This window comes from Musca vetustissima, unplaced genomic scaffold (assembly GCF_032173495.1).
Source record: "Musca vetustissima isolate MV318-11 ecotype Yass unplaced genomic scaffold, APGP_CSIRO_Mvet_v1 utg59013, whole genome shotgun sequence".
In the NCBI taxonomy this organism is placed as follows: domain Eukaryota; kingdom Metazoa; phylum Arthropoda; class Insecta; order Diptera; family Muscidae; genus Musca; species Musca vetustissima.
In genome coordinates this window covers 48,847-69,676 of record NW_026874227.1, presented here as the reverse complement: position 1 = coordinate 69,676, position 20,830 = coordinate 48,847, and the positions used below count along the sequence as shown (strand labels likewise).

At 36.3% G+C, this 20,830-nt stretch overlaps 1 protein-coding gene and 2 non-coding genes across 3 annotated transcripts; 2 read left to right on the top strand and 1 right to left on the bottom strand.

Moving 5' to 3' along the window:
- Positions 1-6,628: 6,628 nt before the first annotated feature.
- On the top strand, positions 6,629-6,715 carry Trnastop-uca (transfer RNA opal suppressor (anticodon UCA)). Its single transcript has one exon. It is a non-coding gene; the product is annotated as a tRNA-Sec (tRNA).
- Positions 6,716-7,016: 301 nt separating this feature from the next.
- Positions 7,017-7,089, bottom strand: Trnav-aac (transfer RNA valine (anticodon AAC)). Its single transcript has one exon. It is a non-coding gene; the product is annotated as a tRNA-Val (tRNA).
- A 13,025-nt stretch (positions 7,090-20,114) lies between these two features.
- On the top strand, positions 20,115-20,613 carry LOC133331731 (larval/pupal cuticle protein H1C-like). The gene is made up of 2 exons (XM_061540111.1): positions 20,115-20,207; positions 20,338-20,613. The coding sequence occupies exons 1-2, from the start codon at positions 20,202-20,204 to the stop codon at positions 20,611-20,613; spliced, it is 282 nt and encodes a 93-aa protein (XP_061396095.1). The 5' UTR covers positions 20,115-20,201.
- The last annotated feature ends 217 nt before the right edge of the window (positions 20,614-20,830 follow it).

The following is a 20,830-nucleotide window of genomic DNA, read 5'->3' as shown; positions in this document are numbered from 1 at the left end:
TGGGTACCAAACGACACCACCTAAAAAATGCCAATTGCACGGCAACTGTTCCATGCATCGGATTGACTCAGAGGAATGCTTTGGCCAAAGGTTGCCACCTAAACAAATACAAGAACATGAAAGTCATATTTGTTATGGATGTGGAATAATATTCCAAACCGAAGGCTTTGGTGCAGGCACATCCACCTGTAGAGATGAAGAAGGAAACCTGGTGACAGATACAGACAGTGTGTTGAGGATCTGGAAGGAGTATTTTGAAAAGCTTCTGGTAACAAATAGTGGCGGTGAGGCAGATACTCCAAAACCAATACGAGAGGGCGGTACAGATTGTATACCACTTAGCCAAAACGAGATAAGAATAGCAATCAATCTGCTGAAGAGTAATAAAGCAGCAGGAACCGTTGATTTACCAGCCGAACTATTCAAGACTTGTAGTCAGATGCTGTTATGGAGCATGCACCAGCTGATTAATATAATTTGGCTAGAGCGATGCATGCCCAATGATTGGAAACTAAGCATGATATGCTCCGTGCACAAAAAAGATGGCAAGACGATATGTGCCAACTATCGAGGAATAAGTGTCCTTCCCATCGAATATAAAGTGCTATCCAGCGTGCTGGACCATACCAATGAGGCTTCAGACCTGCCACATCCACCATTGACCAGATTTTCACTCTGCGCCAGATCCTGGAAAAGACTTACGAACAACACATCGACGCATTCCACCTATTCGCCGATTATAAAGCCGCATTCGACAGTCCTATGCATTCAGAGGTGTTTGGCATTCCTGCTAAATTAATACGGCTATGCAGGATAACTTTAAGTGGCACAAGGTCAGCAGTTAAAGTCGGACTGGACCTCTTGGAGCTCTTCAATACCGAACGAGAATTCAGACTAGGTGACAGTTTGTCGTGTGGCCTGTTTAACATCCTGCTGGAAAAGGTCATACGAGATGCAATTGTGAACAGAAATGGCCTACGCCGACGACATCGACATAATGGGTCGAACATTGCGAGCGGTAACAGCCACCTTTGAACGAATTGAGACAAAGTCTACCAAAGAGGGACTGGCAGTAAATAGCGAAAAGACCAAGCTGATGATGGTATTAACTCGCAAGACGTGCAGTACACTTGGACCAACTGTCGAACTTGAAAACTACAGCTTCGAGGTAGTAAACGATTTTATATACCCCCGGTACCGCCATAAACAAAACTAATAACATCAGCTTTGAAATCAGGAGGAGAATAGTGTTGGCCAACAGATGCTACCATGGACTGAGTAAGCAACCATCTATTCTCGTACATTGACATCGAGCTATCAGCGACTACGTTAGCTTGGCATGTTGTGCGAATGGATGAAGATGCCTCATCTCAAAAGGCATATAAAAGCGAGCCATGTGATGGCTCACGCAGAAGAGGAAGGCCACGATGAAAAGATCAAGTAGAAGAAAAGATCTCGGAAAATGGTCTTTCAAATTGAATGGGGTGGCCACAAGACGGATTCGTTTGTATATATTTTTAAGCTCGGCTTATAGAACAACCGCCAGCTAATTAAGTAAGTATCTTATAGCCGTGCCGATCATATGATACACTACACCAATAGTAATACCTATCAATGGTAATACTAATATATACTAAAATATGTATACCCCTAAACTTATTCCAGTATTTCTCCCATATTCGATTAGATTAAAGGACAGCTGCTCCTCTATCTTACACTGGCAACTTTTCCGGATCATGTTTTTCGGGAGTGAAAATTTACGCCATAAGATGCACATTCTGTAATGTACAGCTAAGTATTGACCGATTGTGATCAAAAGAGTCGCGCTTTTTCGTTGACAATATACACTTCTATGTGTAAAATTTCCACATATTCGTGACAAAATTGTGACCTCTAGAGCGACTAGAGCGGTCCATATGATCCCTTAAATATCGTTTGATCACCACCTAAAAGTATAGATGTCGTCCTTAATGATAACCGGAACTTGCATGCAAAATTTCATAGCCATTAGTGCGATATTTGCCCCCTCTAGTGAGGTAGTGTCAATGTCTGTACTAACCGCATCTCCTTGGGCAGATCTTTTACGCCAGATTTCTTACATGCAAAATTTCGTAGCGATATGTCCATAAATGTGACACATTAAAATTGACAGATGGACGGGTCGGTGTGCTCTAATATGTATCTAGGACCACTATATTGTGGCATTACTAGATGCGGTAAAATAGCCCGTGGTCCAAAGTTTAGATGAAATTTGACCTCTTTATGAGATTCTGGTCATGGAAATGTTCCGATAATGCCCATCATAAATTATCGGCCAACCCGCATACTTATTTTGATTTAGACTTTCCATCGACATATGTGAGTATTTTAATCAACGAAATTCTGCGCATTATAATTCTAATTATTTAATTTATCTAGCCAATTGAAATACACCATTACGCATTCTTCTCCATAACAATATTTTATATTACATGGATATTCACTGGGGGAAAAAGTAGCTGGGAAAAAAATATGAAAAATATTTAAATGTTGACGACACTTTGGGGGAAAGAAAATATGCAGAAAAAATATGCAATTTTGTTTCATAAAAGTTGTGTTTGCTACCAGGGGACCAACAACAATAACAACGACAATGGCAACAATATTAACAACCAAACACTGCACGGCAAATTGCAAACAATTAGCGAAAAACTGCCAAGAACATCCTAAAGAGCTGATTCTTCGCTACTGTCGTTGTTGTCCTTATTCTTATTATTATTGTTGCTGTTGTTGTCGTCCTCGTTGCTGTTGTTGTCTGCACTTTGGTTGTTCGCAAGAAGTTCACATTGCCCCGGCATTTCGTTGCAAAGTTGTTGCACTTTACATTTTTACATTTTTTTTTGTATTTCATGCTAAAATGTTAAATGATTTCGATGTGAAAATGAGCACTGGGACTCGAACGCAGTAAAATAGAATAGCGTTATATAATTGCATGCATGTTTTATTTTAGTCTAAGTCTTCTTTCATTGTTGTTAACTATTTTAAAAAAATATGGTTTGTTGCGTTTAAATTTTATCGCATAATTTGGTCGATAACGTCCAAAGACAATTGAAATATTAAAAGTAACCATATTATTAATCCAGTACTAGTATCTATTTAAGTAATTCCAAAAGTACTTCAAATATTACTTACTTAGTTGACTTCTTACAGAACGGTTGTTCCATAAGATTTCCAAGCGCGTCAGTCTTGTGCGTATCTCAGCCAATTTGAAAGACCATGTTCCGAGATGTTGTTTTCTACTTGATGTTTCCATCTAATTCGTGACCTTCCCCTTCTGCGTGAACTATCAGTAGGCAGGCATTTTCATTCAGTCGCTGTTGCTCGATACGACTGACTATGTCGATGTCCGCGTATAGATTGTAAAGCTCGTGGTTCATTCGACGCCGATGTTAACCGTCGACGCAGATCGGCTCGTAGATCTTTCGTAGAATTTTTCTCTCAAACACCCTAAGAGCTGCCTCATCTGCTTACCCATGTACCCATTCTTCAGATCCATATAACAGCACGTAGAGTATCAGCGTCTTGTAAAGTGTGAGTTTGGTCTGTCGGAAGTTGTCTTCGTTTTTAAACTGCTTACTTTGACCATAGTAGCATCTGCGGGACAACACCTTCTCTGAATTTCAAAACTGATGTCATTTATGGCGGTTCCAAAGGTATATAAAATCTCTAACTGACTCGAAACTGTAGTTTTCAAGGTCCACAGTTGGTCTGAGTCTACTGGACATCTTGCGCGTTGATACCATTAACTTGGTCTTCTCGCCATTTACCCAATTTGTGCAAAAGTGGCTGTTAACGCTCACAAAGATCGACCCATTATGTCGATGTCATCGGCGTAGGCGAGTAACATGTCTTATATGGTGTACAGAGTGCCAGACTTGGTCTGTCAGAAACAGTGACGTAAATGACACACATTTCCGACGTATAATACATACGCCAGAAAAGTCGGAAACCCACCTAAAACCGTTAGGTTTTTGACAAAGTAGCTATTTCCATTAATCAATTTGGAAATTACGTATGCTTTACTCAATTCCATATTAAATTTCAAAATTTTCTTCTCCAAAAAGTTTCGAATTTTTTATCAGTTCTAGTAAGGAGTAGTCAGATATATATAAAGATAATATATATTCTTGAAAATAACTGTATATGGCGATAATATTGAAATAAATGATCTTTACTACATTTATTACATTTTATACAGGTATATGACGTTTTCGAAGTTTACACCTTTTTGACAGTCGAAAACCTAAAAATTTGTTACACGGACCATCCCTGCAGAGTGCCGATTCTGTTCACCTTGGCGTTTCGTATGACCTTTTCCATCAGGATGTTAAAAAGATCACACGACAAACTGTCACCTTTTCTGAATCCTCGTTCGGTATTGCAGGGCTCCGATGGGTCCTTTCCGACTTTAGCGGCTGACCTGGTGCCAATTGAATTTATAGCCGTATTAATTTTGCAGGAAAGCCCAACGCAGAAATGCCTTTAAATAGCTCCAGAGTAAAAATCTGGTCAATGGTGGATTTACCAGGTCTGAAGCAACATTGGTATGGTCCAATAATGTCACTGAACATTAGCTTCAGTTCTCCACACAGCACTCTGAAAAGCATTTTATATGTGATGGGAAGGAGACTTACTCCTCTATAGTTGGTACATATCGTCTTGTCTTTTTTGTGCACGGGACACAGGTTCCAATCATTGGGCATTCATTCTCCTTTAGCCAAATTGTACTTACTCTCCAGCCGATTGATTGCTATTATAAGCTCATCTTGGCTATGTGGTATACACACCATACCGTCATCTCTTATTGGTTCTGGGGTATTTTCTTCACCGCCACTATTTGATACCATAAGCTTTTCAAAATGTTCCTTCCAGATCCTCAACACGCTGTCTTTATCTGTCACCAGATTTCCTTCTTTACCTCTACAGAAGGATGTGGCTGCACCAAAGCCTTCGGTTTGGTGTTTTACTCGTTGGTAAAATTTCCGTACTTGTTCTGACTCCTGTACACCTCGATTTGCCCACGTTTTTCTTTTTTTAATACGTTTCTCTTCTCTCCTTTTCTCGCGATAATTCTCCATCGGATTACATGTTTCTTCTGTCTGCTGGGTTGCATATACCTTTGAATTTGTCATTCCGTTTGCAACACCTCGAAATATTCACCTGATACCAGTGTGGCCAAAAGTGGACACAAAAACTGTAAAATTTAGGATCTGGGCGGATTTTGGACATATTTAGTTTCCGAAATATCGATATTTTTACTCTTTTATATTTGTTTACTCGTTGTTATAGGCCCACGAGTTTTAAAGACCGCGAAATATTGTTCCATGTAGCATACCGCTATATTTCCACTAACTGAGTCCATCTAGACATGTTTGTCCGCCTGTCTGTCCATTATAATATGCAATCATGGATCAAACGTCATGTAGGTTCTGCCCAAAGACCGCACCTAACGGTTAGGTACCAACAAATTTATTTTTATCTTTTTCCTCACCGGAATTTTTCCCAATTTCAATAGGTTTCGCCCTTGGCCCAAGTAAATGGGGTCTTTAATTTGTCTACAAGGAATTTCCAAGGTTTTGAAATCAGCATTTGGTTCTGAGACAAGATTCTAAATTTGTGAAAATTCTAAATTAAAACTCGCTTTATACAATTTTTCATTTAATTTCATTTTTTACATTTTTTTAATTTCAGATTTTCTTAGAACACGAATCGAGTCCCTGTTTTATATACAGAAGAAGAAAATATATTAATCAGGATAAAGTCCATTAAGTAAGAGATGCACAGACCCTTGGCCGATGCGAATAAATTCCCCCGTATATCAATGTATGCGAGACCACTTTTAAACACAGGCTGTCTTAACCCTTTCAGTGTCAAAAAAATTTTGTCGGAATAAAAATCTTAAATTTTGTACATAAAATCATATGAAGGCACAGAGTTTACAAAAAAAAAACAATTATTATTTTAACCCTCGGACAGTTTTGTCTGTCTTTCAGCAAAAACAAAGACATCAATTGTAACCGTACATAGGATAACCGAAAAATTACAAAGGAAGAGAGTAATTTTAAATGTCGAATATATTCGACAAAAACACTGAAAGGGTTAAACGGTATAGATCGACGGAACCTGTAAAGACATATCACAGTATTTGACGATCACTATCCATTTACAAATTTTTAAAGTTTTGGTACTTTGGGAAAAACTAAAAGAGGATTACCGATTGATTCCCACTGGTCTTAGGCTGCATACACATATCCAACACGGTATTATGTACGTACTAATTACATAGAAACACAAATTTATAATCTTTGCATTTTTTGAATTCTCTTTCGGCCAATGTTATTGATTTAATTTATAAATGCCTTGTCGTAAAGACTTGAACAAATAATATTTATATGTAAATATCAAATACCTTGACAATTTGTTGCTACAAATTAACCCTCACTCGATTCAATTGTACAATGTAAAATAACATATTTTAATCTGCGCCTAAAAGCACACTACAGTGTTCAATTAGAATTAATCCACATAATTCTCATATGCTTTTTTGTTAAGTTCTAAGTATAAATGCATATTAAACCAACGTACGGTCGCCTCACTGAACTTCGGTGGTCCGGGGTGCAGGCTTCAAACCTGTAGTCGATTAGCGTCGAAGTGGTTCGATTCCACCTGGGAGGCGTTGTAAGTTTACAAAAATCCATCCTTTTGATTTTTTTGAATATTTTTGTTAATCCTCAAAAAATACTGTAACTGAAAAAGAGAATGCAGAAAACGAGATTAAAACCGCGGGCATCATTTCCAATGCAAGAGCAGCTATGTTTTAATAAAAACAATCATTTAATTGATTTCTATTTTTAGTAACCTTGTTTTTTTCTTTTTGAATATAATTGATATTTATTTATAATTATTTTATTGTTAACATTTCATGAGAAATATTAGAAAATATAGATGTAAAACAAAATTAACAATTCGCCTAGTGATGTTTCCGCCCGGGATTGAACCGGGGGCCTTCCGCGTGTTAGGCGGATGTGATAACCACTACACCACGGAAACAGTTGGAATGGGGCTTGCTACAAATAACAGTTATGATACCTGGTTACCCCTCACGCCTATCACAACAGTTAACAGTTATTGAACAGCATGCATCACCATGCTCACAATTGACACACAAGTGGTGGGTTTTTGTTTTCTCAACTATATTCAGTTATTCTTTGCCATCGTCAGTTATTTACATGGTGTTTACCACTGTTGGGGTACGACTGTTTACGAACATTAAACCAAGGCAATGGAACGGTTCTGTTAAAACCCTTTAATAGGTAATGAACATGAGGCAAACAAAATATAAACAATGACGAGGACGATTAGCTGGACCCAGTTACATACATATTTCATAATATCAGGCTGTAGTACTGCGGAATCGAACTTTTTCTGAAATAACTTGGCTATTTCTCGAATCGTTGTTCCTGAGAAGTGTATTTTGTCTTTTCGTGATTTCTAATACAGTAAAATCCCGATAATTCGTAATGTCAAGGGAACGACGGTTTTATGCGATTTAACGAGGTTTTCGAATTAGCGGGGTTTCGAATTAGCAGGGGGAATAAAGAAAAATACAAATTAACGAGGTTTTTAATCAATCGTGAGTATACATACATATTTAGGTACGAATATTTTTTTTTTTTTTTTTAAACAAAAATCCTTAAATCAAGTTATTGTGACCAAAAAAAAACTTAATTCTTAATTTACCATGGCACGTATCACCCTTCAAACACATTGTTTTCCCGAAAGTTATGTTGTGCCTTTTCTTAAAGCGATCGAGCTGACTTTGGAATTGTGTAAGCCTAGCGGCAAACGTTTTAGCCTTTCCTCTCATAAGCACTCCTCCAATTCGCATATTCGATTGACTGTTTTGCCAAAAACCATGCGACAAGTGAATTAAATTCACTGAGCTGCAGAAAAATGTGAATAGCCCTATCAGTCAACATTAAAATAATAAAAGTTAGAGAAAGGAACACACAAAAACAAATGTATTTCCACTTCAGAGCAGAGAATCACTAGTCAGTGGTTTACTGTTAATGTCGTACGATGAGCACAAGAAACTGGATTTTCCTACAAAGAATGAGCTACTTTGAAATGCACGAATGAAGAGAAAGAGATAAACTAACAATTTTAAGTTTACGAATTATCGAGGTACGAAGACAAATTACGAATTATAAGAGGTATTTAAGCATTTCGTTTGAAAAATTTTACGTATTATCGAGGGGACCAAAATGTATGGGATTTTTACGAATTATCGCGGTTTTTCCAAGGGACCGGCATTTTGTTACGAATAAGCGGGGTTTACGAATTAACGGGTTTACGAATTATCGGGATTTTACTGTACAAAGGAGACCCTTTGAAATCCAAGTGAAAACAACGAAAATTTATCTGAATTAAAACGTATTTTCTGATTTAATCTGGAATTTTAGCATTTTCTTAATTTGAAACAGAGCGAGTGGATTGAATTTAAAAATGTTGAATAATTCTAGTAAATATGTATTGCAATTTCATTCCCAGCCAAATTTTGTTAGTCATTCTTTTTTGTTGGACACAATCACCTCTAAAATCTTCCACAAAACTTTTTGTATAAGTTTAACTTAAACTCAAATCAAATATTCTCAACCAAGAAAACGAAAACAACATAATTAATATTTTATAAAATTCACCACTTAGTCAGGGACTAACTGGTTGGAATTCAATATCAATTAGTATTGGGTTTCTTTCGAAATTAATTATTAAAATTTTTAATTACTCTGTTTTTAGCCCGTAGTCAAGCCTTTCAGCGGCGGTTAGAAAGGTAACGGCAGCGGCGACATCGATATGTCGTGGTCGTTATCAGATTACGGTGAATGGCAAAGGCAGCTGCGGGAAAATTACGCGAAACAATTTGCACTCACAAACATACCCATACACACACCCAATCAAACAAACAATGAAAACTTTGTCACAAACCGCAAGAATTTTCACATCTAAGGCTAAGGAAATGTTAATTTTATTACCACAATTCATGTGAAAATAGGTAAACCGCATGAAGTAAGGCTAAAGCAAACTGAAACCAACCGCAAAGTCGCATTTGTAATTAGATTCTATAGATTTCAAAGATTACTTGTCGATATTCATTCATACATAATTTAAGTTATTTTGATTAAAATTGGAAAATTCGTATTTAATTGGAATTGGGAATAATTGAACAGGTAAAATTTGTAGATAATAATTACAACATTGATTCTTTGATTACATGCACCAAAAAGTTTTTTCAGTATGTAAGTAAATTTCACATTTTGTAGGCAAACATACAAAAACCAGTAAGGAAAGTAGTAAAGTCTGCACCAATTTCAACAAACGCATTAACGTTATTCTAGTCTCAATTTGATACCGATTTTCACGAAACTTAACACACATCATTCTACTGTTAATTCAGTACCCTATGCAAATTTTCGTGCAAATCGAAAGATATACAGGGACTTTGGTGCACCATTTATCTTAAATCGGAGCTACATCTAAATCTGAACAAATTTTTGCGAAACTTTGCACACATCAGTCTAGGATGAATTCAGTACGCTGTACCAAATTTCGTGCATCGGAAGATATATAGGGACTTTGGTGCACCATTTACCTTAAAACGGATGAAAATATATATGGGAGATATATCTAAATCTGAACCGATTTTTCTCAATTTCAATAGGGTTCGTCCTTAGGCCAAAAAAAAAAAAAATAGCTGTGCCAAATTTTATCCTATTCGAATCATAAATGCGACCTGTACTTTGTTTACAATTTAACATGGACAGACAGACGGCCGGACATGCATAATTCGACTTTGAAAGTGATTCTATGCATATTCTCAAAAGGAGTCATTTGTCTATCTCGTACAAACATATGCACAAAGCCATAATACCCTGTACCACAGTGTGGTGAAGGGTATAAAAACGAGATTTCCTCTGGGAGCACTCATACAGTCCCATACCAATATAGAGCCTCCTCCGTGCTTTACGTTCGGATTTGTGGTGCAGGTTTTTTTTTGCCCCTGCGCCATATTTTACATGTTCTTCACAAACAATTTAAATAACAGATTTCCAAAATACTAAATCCTTGTTTCGTGTCCCTGAACAAACTCCAATCGGATTTTCCTTTTTTATACCCTCCACCATAGTATGGAGGGTATATTAATTTTGTTTTTCCGTTTGTAGCTCATCGAAATAATCATTTCCGACCCGTAAAATTCTATGACGATATAGCCATGTCCGTCTGTCTGTTGTAATCACTCTAGCGTCTAAACGAATGGAGATAGATCGCCAAAATTTTGCATAGAGTCGTCTTTTGTCTGCAGGCAGGTCAAGTTCGAAGATGGGCTTTATCGGTCCACGTTTAGGCATAGCTCCCATATAAGGGTACCCCCAAATTTTCGGTATTTTGGGGTTCTTGAGCGCGTTTTTCAACCGAATTCGCTGAAATTTGCTACATTGGGTTCTTATTGGGCACGTAATATCACCACAAAAAATTATAAATATAGGTCTACTTTTTCTGGTAGCCCCCATATAACGGTACCTCCTAATTCGCAGTATTTTGGGGGTTTTGCTCGAATTTTTCCGCCGAATTAGCTGTAATTTAGTATTTTGCGTTCTTAATAGGTACAAAATATCTCCACAAAAAATTATGAATATAGGTCCATATTTTCGGATAGCCCCCATATAAGGGTACCCCCAATTTTCGGTATTTTGGGGTTCTTGAGCGCGTTTATCAACCGAATTCGCTGCAATTAGGTATTTTGTAGTCGTATATGGTAACAAATCTCCCTACCAAAAATTATTAATATTCGCCCCCATTTTGGGGTAGTCCCCTTTTCTATATTAAAAAAGTTCACCTGCGGAGGATAGCGAGATTAAAAATTAGAACGTAAGGTTCGATAATGAACTATAGCCGCATTTAGATCTAGTCCCTGTGTGGAGGTTCCAGAAGGAGTCAACCGATTTCCCCATCTTAGAATTTGAACGAGGTTTGGAAGAAATAATAAGATGGGCAAAGTTTGGATGAAATCTAAATTTTCTGAAACGGATGGGGTCTAGAACCAATATTTCACCGTGTTAATATGTTTACACCCTCATTAGCCAAAGGCTGAGGGTATATTTATCCATTAAAATTTTCTGAAATTTGTATTATGGTTTACATAATCCACTTTTTGGTATGTTCCCTATATTTTCATTTCTAGTACCTGTCAGTGTATCTATGGTGGAGGGTATCCAAAGTTCGGCCCGGCCGAACTTACCGTTTTTTCACTTGTTTTTTTTTTTTTTTTGATTTATGAATGGCTTTAGCGTAACTCTACCATGAAGACTAGCTTACGCAAAATTCTTCGAATTGTTTACATTTATTTTCCAGATATTTCTCTGCGTATTTAGCAACCTTAGGCCCTTTGGAATGTCGGTTAATTATAATTTTCTCTATGCAATCGTTGTGTGGCGTTGGAATAAAAAAGTATTTTATACTTTTTGATTTTTTTTCTTATAAATAAGCAAACTTTTCCAGTAATCGCCAGCATATCGATTTTTTCTCACTATGGCTGCACACTTACGAGGCATTGAATCAATAAAATTCTTAATTTGACCCTTGCGTATACGTTCATCATAAACCTTAGGGGATAGTTTGTGAAACTCTCTTCATTTTGCTATCTATGATACTACAAAGATTTTTCCATATGGTGATGATCCGATGGTTGTGCTGGCCATTATAAAACGCTGATTTTTGATTCCCGCAAACAACCTTTAACATGTTTCGATATTTGCTGAGAAAACCGAACTAGCGGTATATTTTTTCAGCAAAGGGAACCATTGCTTTTCCAACACATTTGTATAGACAATCCAATCTATTACTTCATTAATCTCGTAAATATATCGAAGTTCATAAAATGAAAAACAACCCAATACCATTATTGACTCTCATCTATGCTCCCAGTACCCTTGCAGTACTGTGGCATGAGCCTTTTAATTTTGGACTTTCCCACGGTAATTTCAAATATTTAACTTCAATTTATCCGAGAGCATAATATTTCTCCACTGAGTCGAATTCCAATTTTATGAGTTTTTGCGAAATGCAATCTGGCTTTCCGATTCTTTTAAAAAATAAAATAACTTTCTTGATAGTTTCAGGGCATGTAAGCCTCCTACCATAGCTCGTCCATGCTCTGCTCTTGAGGTTATATCCAACGATAACCGTCTCACAAATTCCGTTGAACTCTTAAATTGGTATTTTTACTGCTATGACAATTTGTTGATCAGTACACACTGATGTTTTTGGCAGCCTTCCTCCGTGCAGATCTGTCACTACTGATATAGTTGCATAAAACCGACTTATAATTCGACAAATTACTGATTTATTCTCGGAATATTTCTCTGAAATCATTTTCTATGATAAATTATTTTCACAAACTCTTTAGCTCTTTTATCGGAGTATTGCATTTGTTTCTAGCCATTTTGGCAGTAAGTCATAATTGCAAACCTGACATAGTTAACCATTTAAAAATGATCTATAAAAATCGAAATAGGCGTAGAAACCAAAACATAGTAATTATAACGGTAAAAATAACTGAAATTTTAGACCTTATATGTTTGAATTGCAAAGTTGCTTTAGTTTTGTCCAAGCAAAAATCGAGGCAATTCCCTTATCAATAAATTATTATACCCTACACAACTATGTTGTCAGGGTATTATAGCTTTGTGCAGCCCCAAAAGTTTGTAACGCCGCGAAAAATTGTCCGCAGACCCACCTTTAAGTATACCGATCGTCATATCTCGACTAGCTGAGTCGATCTAGACATGTGTGTCCGTTCCGTCTGTCCATTATAATTTGTAAACACGATACAGGCCACAGTTATGGACCAATCTTCACGAAATTTTGCATGTAGGATGGGTCCTGGCCAATTAAGACCCCTATTATATTTATTTTAATATTTAGGGGATGAAATGGACCAAATACTAATTTTTTTCGGTTTTTTCTGGTCGCTCCAGAGCCCGCAATAATGGCCGAACATCGTGAAATTTTGCATGGAGAAGGAAATCGGGCCAAAGAATAAGCATGCCTGTTTTGATAAAGATCGATCATTATTTAGCGGGTCAAATGGACCCTGACTTTTGTGTGAAAAATTACAACATTTGTATTCTACAGCATATATATTTACTACTGAAGGACATAGACCCTAGAAGTTGATATTATATCCAAGAAGAGTGGTTGACCTTTAAATAAAGACCAATTATATTTTTGTATGTGCTCGGATGTGGGAGTTACACCTAAATATTTACAGGTATCTCCGTATTCGTATATTATTTAGTAACCCATTATCACTCTGGAGAGAGGAACTATAGCGCTGATAGCTTTGAAATGTTCCATGAGGTTCCAGGTATGGTCAAGGACAACGCCTATAATTTTCGATGATGATCCGAAAGGACCGAAAACTTAAATTTGTGTGTTATTTTCGAGTCGATCTATAGACCACAAATGAAAGTCGAACATCACAACAAAACCCACGGTGAAGGGAACCTGGACAAGCTGTACTGAATACTCGTAATATTCGGAAAATATGTCAGTGTGAGGAAGAGATGCTGTTTACCTCTAATCGGGCAAGAGGGTGCAAATATCACGAAATATTGCCCAGGCTCGGAATAAACATCCGCAGAAAATTTGAGTTCCGTGGTAGTTTGGTAGGGTATCGTATGGTCGGCCCCGTCCGACTATACTGCTACGCTCACTGGTCATTTATTTCATAATGAATTTTGCAGATTTAAAACTGAAAACCCAACACGATAACTTTTTTTGAAAAAATTATGCAGCATTTATTTAACTTGCAATTTTAGTTGTTTTAGTTTTGGCCACCAGTGTATATATATTTGTTTCTTATATTAGTAAGTAGTCATGCTCGACTTTACTCTTTATAAACTATTAAGATAAACACATTTAGCTGATTTTTTTAGTTGCTGATTTTTTATTTACATATATTTAACCTTATAACATTTCCACCCGATTTACAATTTATTCCAATTTCAAAAAATTAAAAAATCCATATCAACCATCCAACAAATCTTCCCATTACTTCTTCAACAAAGTGCTGGAATATACCACGGGAGATGAGTATGCAGCTGGTACGGCTGAGTATGAGGTATAAGCTGGAACACCTGAGTATACAGACGAGGCATATGCAGGAACCCCGGCTGAATAAGTGGTATATGCAGGCGCAGCAGCATAGGTTGCAACAGCTGGTAGAGCTCCAGCAGCACTATAAGTAGTGGTGAGTGGGGCTACAACAGCTGCTGAAGCGGCAGCAATGAAGAGAGCGAAGCAGATTAGGAACTAGAAGGATAAATGAAAGTTAATTTATTAGCGCCAAGTCCTGATACGATTAACAATGACTTACTTTCATTTTGTTGTTGATGTGTTCTTTGCAATGAAGCGTATTGAACTGATGGCAATGAACAATTTGCATTGGCTATTTATAATAGAATTTTTGTGACATTATTCTAAGTTGCATTATTATGATGTATATGTATGTGCGCTTTTAATGCCAAGATTATAGAGGATTTGTCGTGACTTTTAAATATGCACTTTTTTATTCTTAAGAAGATTATTTTCCAACGAGTATAAACGAGTGGCAACATTGATTAGAATAGCTGAAGAAAAGACCAGAAAGCCACTCTGGTTATAATCATGCCCAAAATCCTCAACGTTTTTAGATGGAATGTTTGGTACCCAAATAGACCCCAACATATAGACAAATATAGACAATTCGATCGAAAAACGTGTCCTAAATTCTCATAATACCGAGATTTGAGGGCTGAGGGCTACCTAGTAGGGAAATTTCGTACTCCATGAGAAGCAAAATATCTAACTAAAGCCAATTCGGTTCAAAAACGTCTCAAAAATCTTCAAAATAGCAAAAATCGGAGGTTATATGGGAACGTTAGCAAAATATAATCTGATCTAGTCCATATGCGGCACACGACTTACGACTGATATAAACCGATTTCTTGCACAATTTCAGCAAAATATCTCAATAAGTTTAGAAGTTATAATTTTAGCGCCGCTAAATTAGTGATTTCGACCACTCTGCAGCGTACTGAACTAAGTCTAAAACAATGTGTGCTAATTTTTGATGAAATCGCTTTAAATTATGATATAACCCCATACATTTTTTTGTCGAGTTTGATGTAAATGACGCACCTAATACACAACGGTTGGCCGGTTGGCGATGAATTTCTTCACTTAAACCTTGTACAGAATTGTTGCTAAAGAATCAGTTTTTGGATGTAGTTTCAATGTAGTTCCTATCTATTTTTCGGTCTATTATATAGTTTTGACCGATTTCATACAAACTGTACACCAAATACCCAACGTTTTGGATTAAAAAAAATTTTGAATAGCAGCATCGCCCGATTTTCTGAAAATTAACCACATTTCTCAAATATCAAAAATATAAAAGAATCAAACCAATTAATTTGTTCTGAAAATTTTGCAGTTTCGATACTTCACTTGTGTCACTCTAATCGTTTTTGGTACAAATAATTGAAAAAAAACCTGTTATAAAATTAACTTCAAACCAAAAATTGATTGACACGGTAGCAGTAGACATCAATCTGGCCTAATCTTAAGAATATTAAATATTGTGATTGATTTAGAAGCATGTCATGCTCTAAATATGTCATATTTTATTATTTATTTAAGTTTTTATAATGCCTCAACTTAGACACATGCGAAAACAATTGCAGCATGACATTAAGAATAATTGTTAAATGTGGGCGTTTCAACTCCTAATGGCCTTGACAAACGAGTGAGATCAATTATACCAATTATCAAAATAATTTGGCAAACAAATATTTATTCGATACAGACATTGTTAAGTTATTAAAAAAATATAAATAACATAAGCATAACTTCGGAAATTGTTGACTTTATTCTTTGGTTTCTAATTTCATTTTTATAATAAATATTTAAAATGACCTGACGATTTATTAAATAAACAAATGATAGTATAAACAATAATGCCATGTACAGACGAGCGTTGTTCGCTCTCTCATTCGTTGTTCGACCCTTAATTATGAAGTAATTACTTAGTTCCCCATACAATTTTTTCTGAGCGAACACCGATTTTTGTACGTAGTTCAATTCGAATCACTCTCTGAATAACCAAGAAATTTGTCCCATCCCTCGTTTATTTGAAATTAGTTTAAGTTAAGTAGTTAGTGGAACAGTGCTTTATAAATGCTCTTTTTACACACCTGTTTCTAAGCAGACTACAGATCTCTGCAGAGGTCTCTGCAATACACTTTTAATCGGTATCCAATTGGTCTTTATATAGACATGTGGTCTCTCTGCAGACCTTTATAAATCCAATTTTAAGGGAAGTGTCTTTATAAATCCAATTGAAAATGCATGGGCTATAATGAAAAGCGTTTTAAGAAATGAAACATAAATAAATAGAGGAAAATTTAATGAATTATAGATTACCATAATTATCTTTCAAATAAATGTCGTTTGGTTCAATTTGGACCATTTTTTGGGAGTTAGATAGATTCGAAACTGAAATTTTAATATTTTAACATGGGTGGGAACCTTTAGTGGTTAGAGTAGTATGAGACCATTACAGCTTGGAAAACTAGGCTGGGAACTGAAATATTTAAAAAATTAAGCGGAGCCATAATAAAAAGCAAAAATCGATATTGTAAATTTGGTGAGAAGGAGTTTTTTTTCATAGAAATCTGTAATCTCAAATAGCTGCCACGTCGACGGCAAATCCGACTAAAACATACAATATAAAACCAGTAAGGAAAGTAGTAAAGTCGGACGGAGCCGACTATATAATACCCTTCACCACTTTGGGTATATTTAACAGATGGAATCCTCATTCGACAGACGTCGCATTTTTGAAGGACCATTAGCATGAAATTAAACAGGTCTTTCTGCAACCTATACATTTTGGTCAGATATAGAGTTGCTTCGTACAATAGGACAAAATTATGTAAATTAATTTAAAGCAAAATATCTAAATGTAAACCGGGGTCGACCATATGAAACCCTACACAACTACAACGGAACTCTAACTTTCTGCGGATTTATATTCCGAGCCTGTTCAATATTTCGAGATATTTGCCCCCTTTTGGTCGATCAGAGGTCAACAGCCCTTCTTTCTTATCCCAGCATATTTTCCGAATATTGTTTTCCCGAAGTGAACATTTACGGCTTAGCATGAACATTTTGTAATTTTACAACCAAAAGGTCTTGGTTGGTCACATCAGGCCTTCCAATTAGTTGCCCAACATGTGTTGTGATGTTCGGCTTATAACTGTGGCCTCTACAGCGACTAGAAAAACAGACAAAAATACATTTTTGGTCTGTTTCATGCCCTTCTTAAATTATAGCTGTCGTCGTTCACAATAACCGGAACTGCATGTAAAATTTCATGGAGATCAATGCGATATTTACGCCCCCTTGTGTGGTAATGGAAATACTAAACACTGTCAGATACGTAGATTCCCTCAAATATTTATGAATAACAATACATACTACAATATTATTGGTATCAATTTAAAGGTCAACCATTCCTCTAGTATATACCTGGGATCTATATCCTTCAGGAGTATCCTTCCTATCGCATATAAAGTGCTATCCAGCGTGCTGTGTGATCGTTATTGGACCATACCAATGCGGCTTCAGACATGGCAAATCCACCATTGACCAGTTTTTTCACTCTGCGCCAGATCCTGGAAAAAACCCAAGACAGCCCTATCCGTTCAGTTTAAAGCCATGTCTTTTTGGCATTACTGGTACAACTGGTACAATGTCAGCAATTAAACTAGGAAAAGAACCTCTCGGAGCCCTTTAGTGCCGAACGAGGATTCAGACAAGGTGACAGTTTGTCGTGTGACCTGTTCAACATCCTGCGTCGATGGTGAATATCGCCGTCGAATGAACCATGAGCTATATAATATATTCAATTTTATTAGGTTCGGGTCATAATTGTGGGTTCTAGAACGAAAAGTAATGTTTTTGATCCATTTCATACCATAAATATTAACCGATCATTACCAAACACAATAGGGGTCTTATTAGGCAAAATTACAGTCAAGGTCTACCTAGAGGTGTGGATTTTTTTTTTTTTTTGCAATTTCTATTTTTAAGTTTTGGTGGTACATGGTATTATGTCTTTGTGTATATGTTTGTAACAGGCAAAAGGACACGAGATGGCCGCATCTGTCCTTTTGAGAATGTGCATAAAATCCCTTTTCTGAGTCGATGAATGCATGTCCGCCCGTCTGTATATCTATCTGCCTGTCCATGTTAAATTTCAAAAACAGAACAGGCCGCATTTATGATTCGAATTGGAAGAAATTTGGCACATGTCACTTATGTACTGTGTGTAATGATGTGCGCGGTTAAGATATAGATTAGTCTTGGGCAATCTCGTTTAGTTCAGTGATCGAACGAACTAGATCATTTTTTTTAAAGTGAACTAGGTCGTTCACATCGTTCAGTTGCATATATCGTTTCAATTAAGTTCAACCAACCGTAAAGAAGGATTACCTTTCAAAATCATTCGAATTCTCCACTTTGTTAATGGGTGGTTAATCCAGGGTTTCCAGCTCGACTTTTGTCTATGGGGGTGATTTGCTTTTAAATGTCGCTTCATATTTTTTTACTGACCAGCCATACGTAAAAAATTGTTCTTATTTGACGTCGTTTAGGTCGTTCAGTGACCGACGGCGTTCATTGAGCAAAGTCGTTCAATGAGCAACGTCGTTCAGAGACCGACTAAGTTTGGTAAACAAAATAGTTCAGTGAACGACAATAATAAAAACTGAACTATGTCGTTCACTCGTTCAGTGGACTGACTAGTTCAATTGAACTAGGTCGTTCACGAACGACACAAGACTAATATAAATATAGTTCCCATACATATTCATGTCCGATTTTAGGTAATTGGTGCCCTAAAATCCTATTATTTGTCCGAAATTTCCCATTCAATTTTGAATTGAGTCCAGAGTGTTGTGTTGAAATCGGTTCAGATTAAAATTGTGCACGACAGAGCTATGTTTGTTCGATTTGTATGAATTTTTTCACAGCGAATTCAATTGAGTGTAGATTGAGGAAGATTTTATTCTCATATTTCTTTTCTTCCGCATATTGCATATTGAATTGAGTCAAGAATGTCCGATTTCATTTTTTATTATTTTTATATTTATATTTTTAAATTTATAGGTTTTATATTTTTTAATTTGAAGAATAGAATTTTTTAATGTTTTCAAAAATTTTTTCGAAGAACTATTATATTCGGCATCAACTGCGACATAAATACAAGTTATCAACATAAGACTTTTGTAAAGCCAAATTGCCCAATATTTCTGATGAGCAAATTGACAAAATACCAAATTCAGTGATAAATAGTGTTCGAAAGAAAAAAATCAATCATAAAATAAAATGTCAACCCGTAATCTATTCGGTTACCAGTTTATAGAGGTCTAACATAAATCAATATATCGCATATTGACAGATTTCACTACATGTAAAAGATCTATATAAATTCCTTCACACCTAAATCGCGTTGTCTAGTGTAATTAATCTGCTAAACTCGTTATAATTTCTCATGACATAGCAATGTATTCCAGACAAAAATCAATCAGTTCAATTGCGAAAAGAAGTTTAATGACAGGTTAATAACCAACAACAATAACATCAATTTTGTCGCTTGCTGCTGAAGAGGCAAAAAACTTTATTTTGAATGAATTTTGTCATTTCATCTTGTTGTTTGTTTTCTATTTCGTTCCTTTTTTCAGATTGTAAAAAATTAAAAAAAAAACTCTAAAACCATAGCAAATGGTGTTGTTGACAGTAAGAACGACATAACAAGAGCGAAACGAATTGCCCAGACATGAGCTGCTGACACTCTTCACCCATATGTATGCACGTAAGTTAGAAATAGGTATACTGCCTAAGGTCTTGATCATTGTTGTGACCAAAATTCTTTCCCTAATGCTGCTGCCGCCACTTCAGCTTAGAATATTTTTTAGAGTATATAAAGCTCTTGTCGAACTTGTAATCGATATCAGTTCATTAAGCTCCATTGCAAAGAACAGTCTTCTAACTACAACAAAATGAAAGTAAGTTCTTGTTGTCGTTGTGTTGATTTTATTTTTCATTAATTGCCGAACGTTGAACAACATTTTAATTGACTTTTGTTCTATTTTTTCTTGTTTTTGTTTTTTCTTCTATTATCCCTAAAAAATAAAGTTCCTCTTGTGCTTGGCTTTGTTCGTGGCTGCCGCTTCCGCCGGTGTTGTTGCTCCCATTACCACAACTTACAGTGCTGCTGCTGTACCAGCTGTTGCCACCTATGCTGCCGCTCCAGCTGCCTATACAACATATGCCGCCGCTGCCCCAGCCTATACCCATTCGGTATATAGTGCCATCCCTGCCTATACTTCTTCGGTTTACAGTGCTGCTCCAGCCTATACCACTTATGCTGCTGCCCCTGCTGTCTACTCCACCTTCTTGAAAAAGAAGTAAAGATGGTAGAAAATTCTTTGAGATTGGATGATTTGAATTGATGACAATGATTGTAAAGATTTTTAAATAACGAAAATAAAATTTAATTCAGATTAAAAATGTTTTTTATCTATACTAATAAAAGAGTAAAGTGATTGAATGACAGGTTTAAGCTAGAATCTTGAAATTTGGGGTGAGGGTCACTCTTGATCCATAGTTGTCACATAAGGCTGGGGTT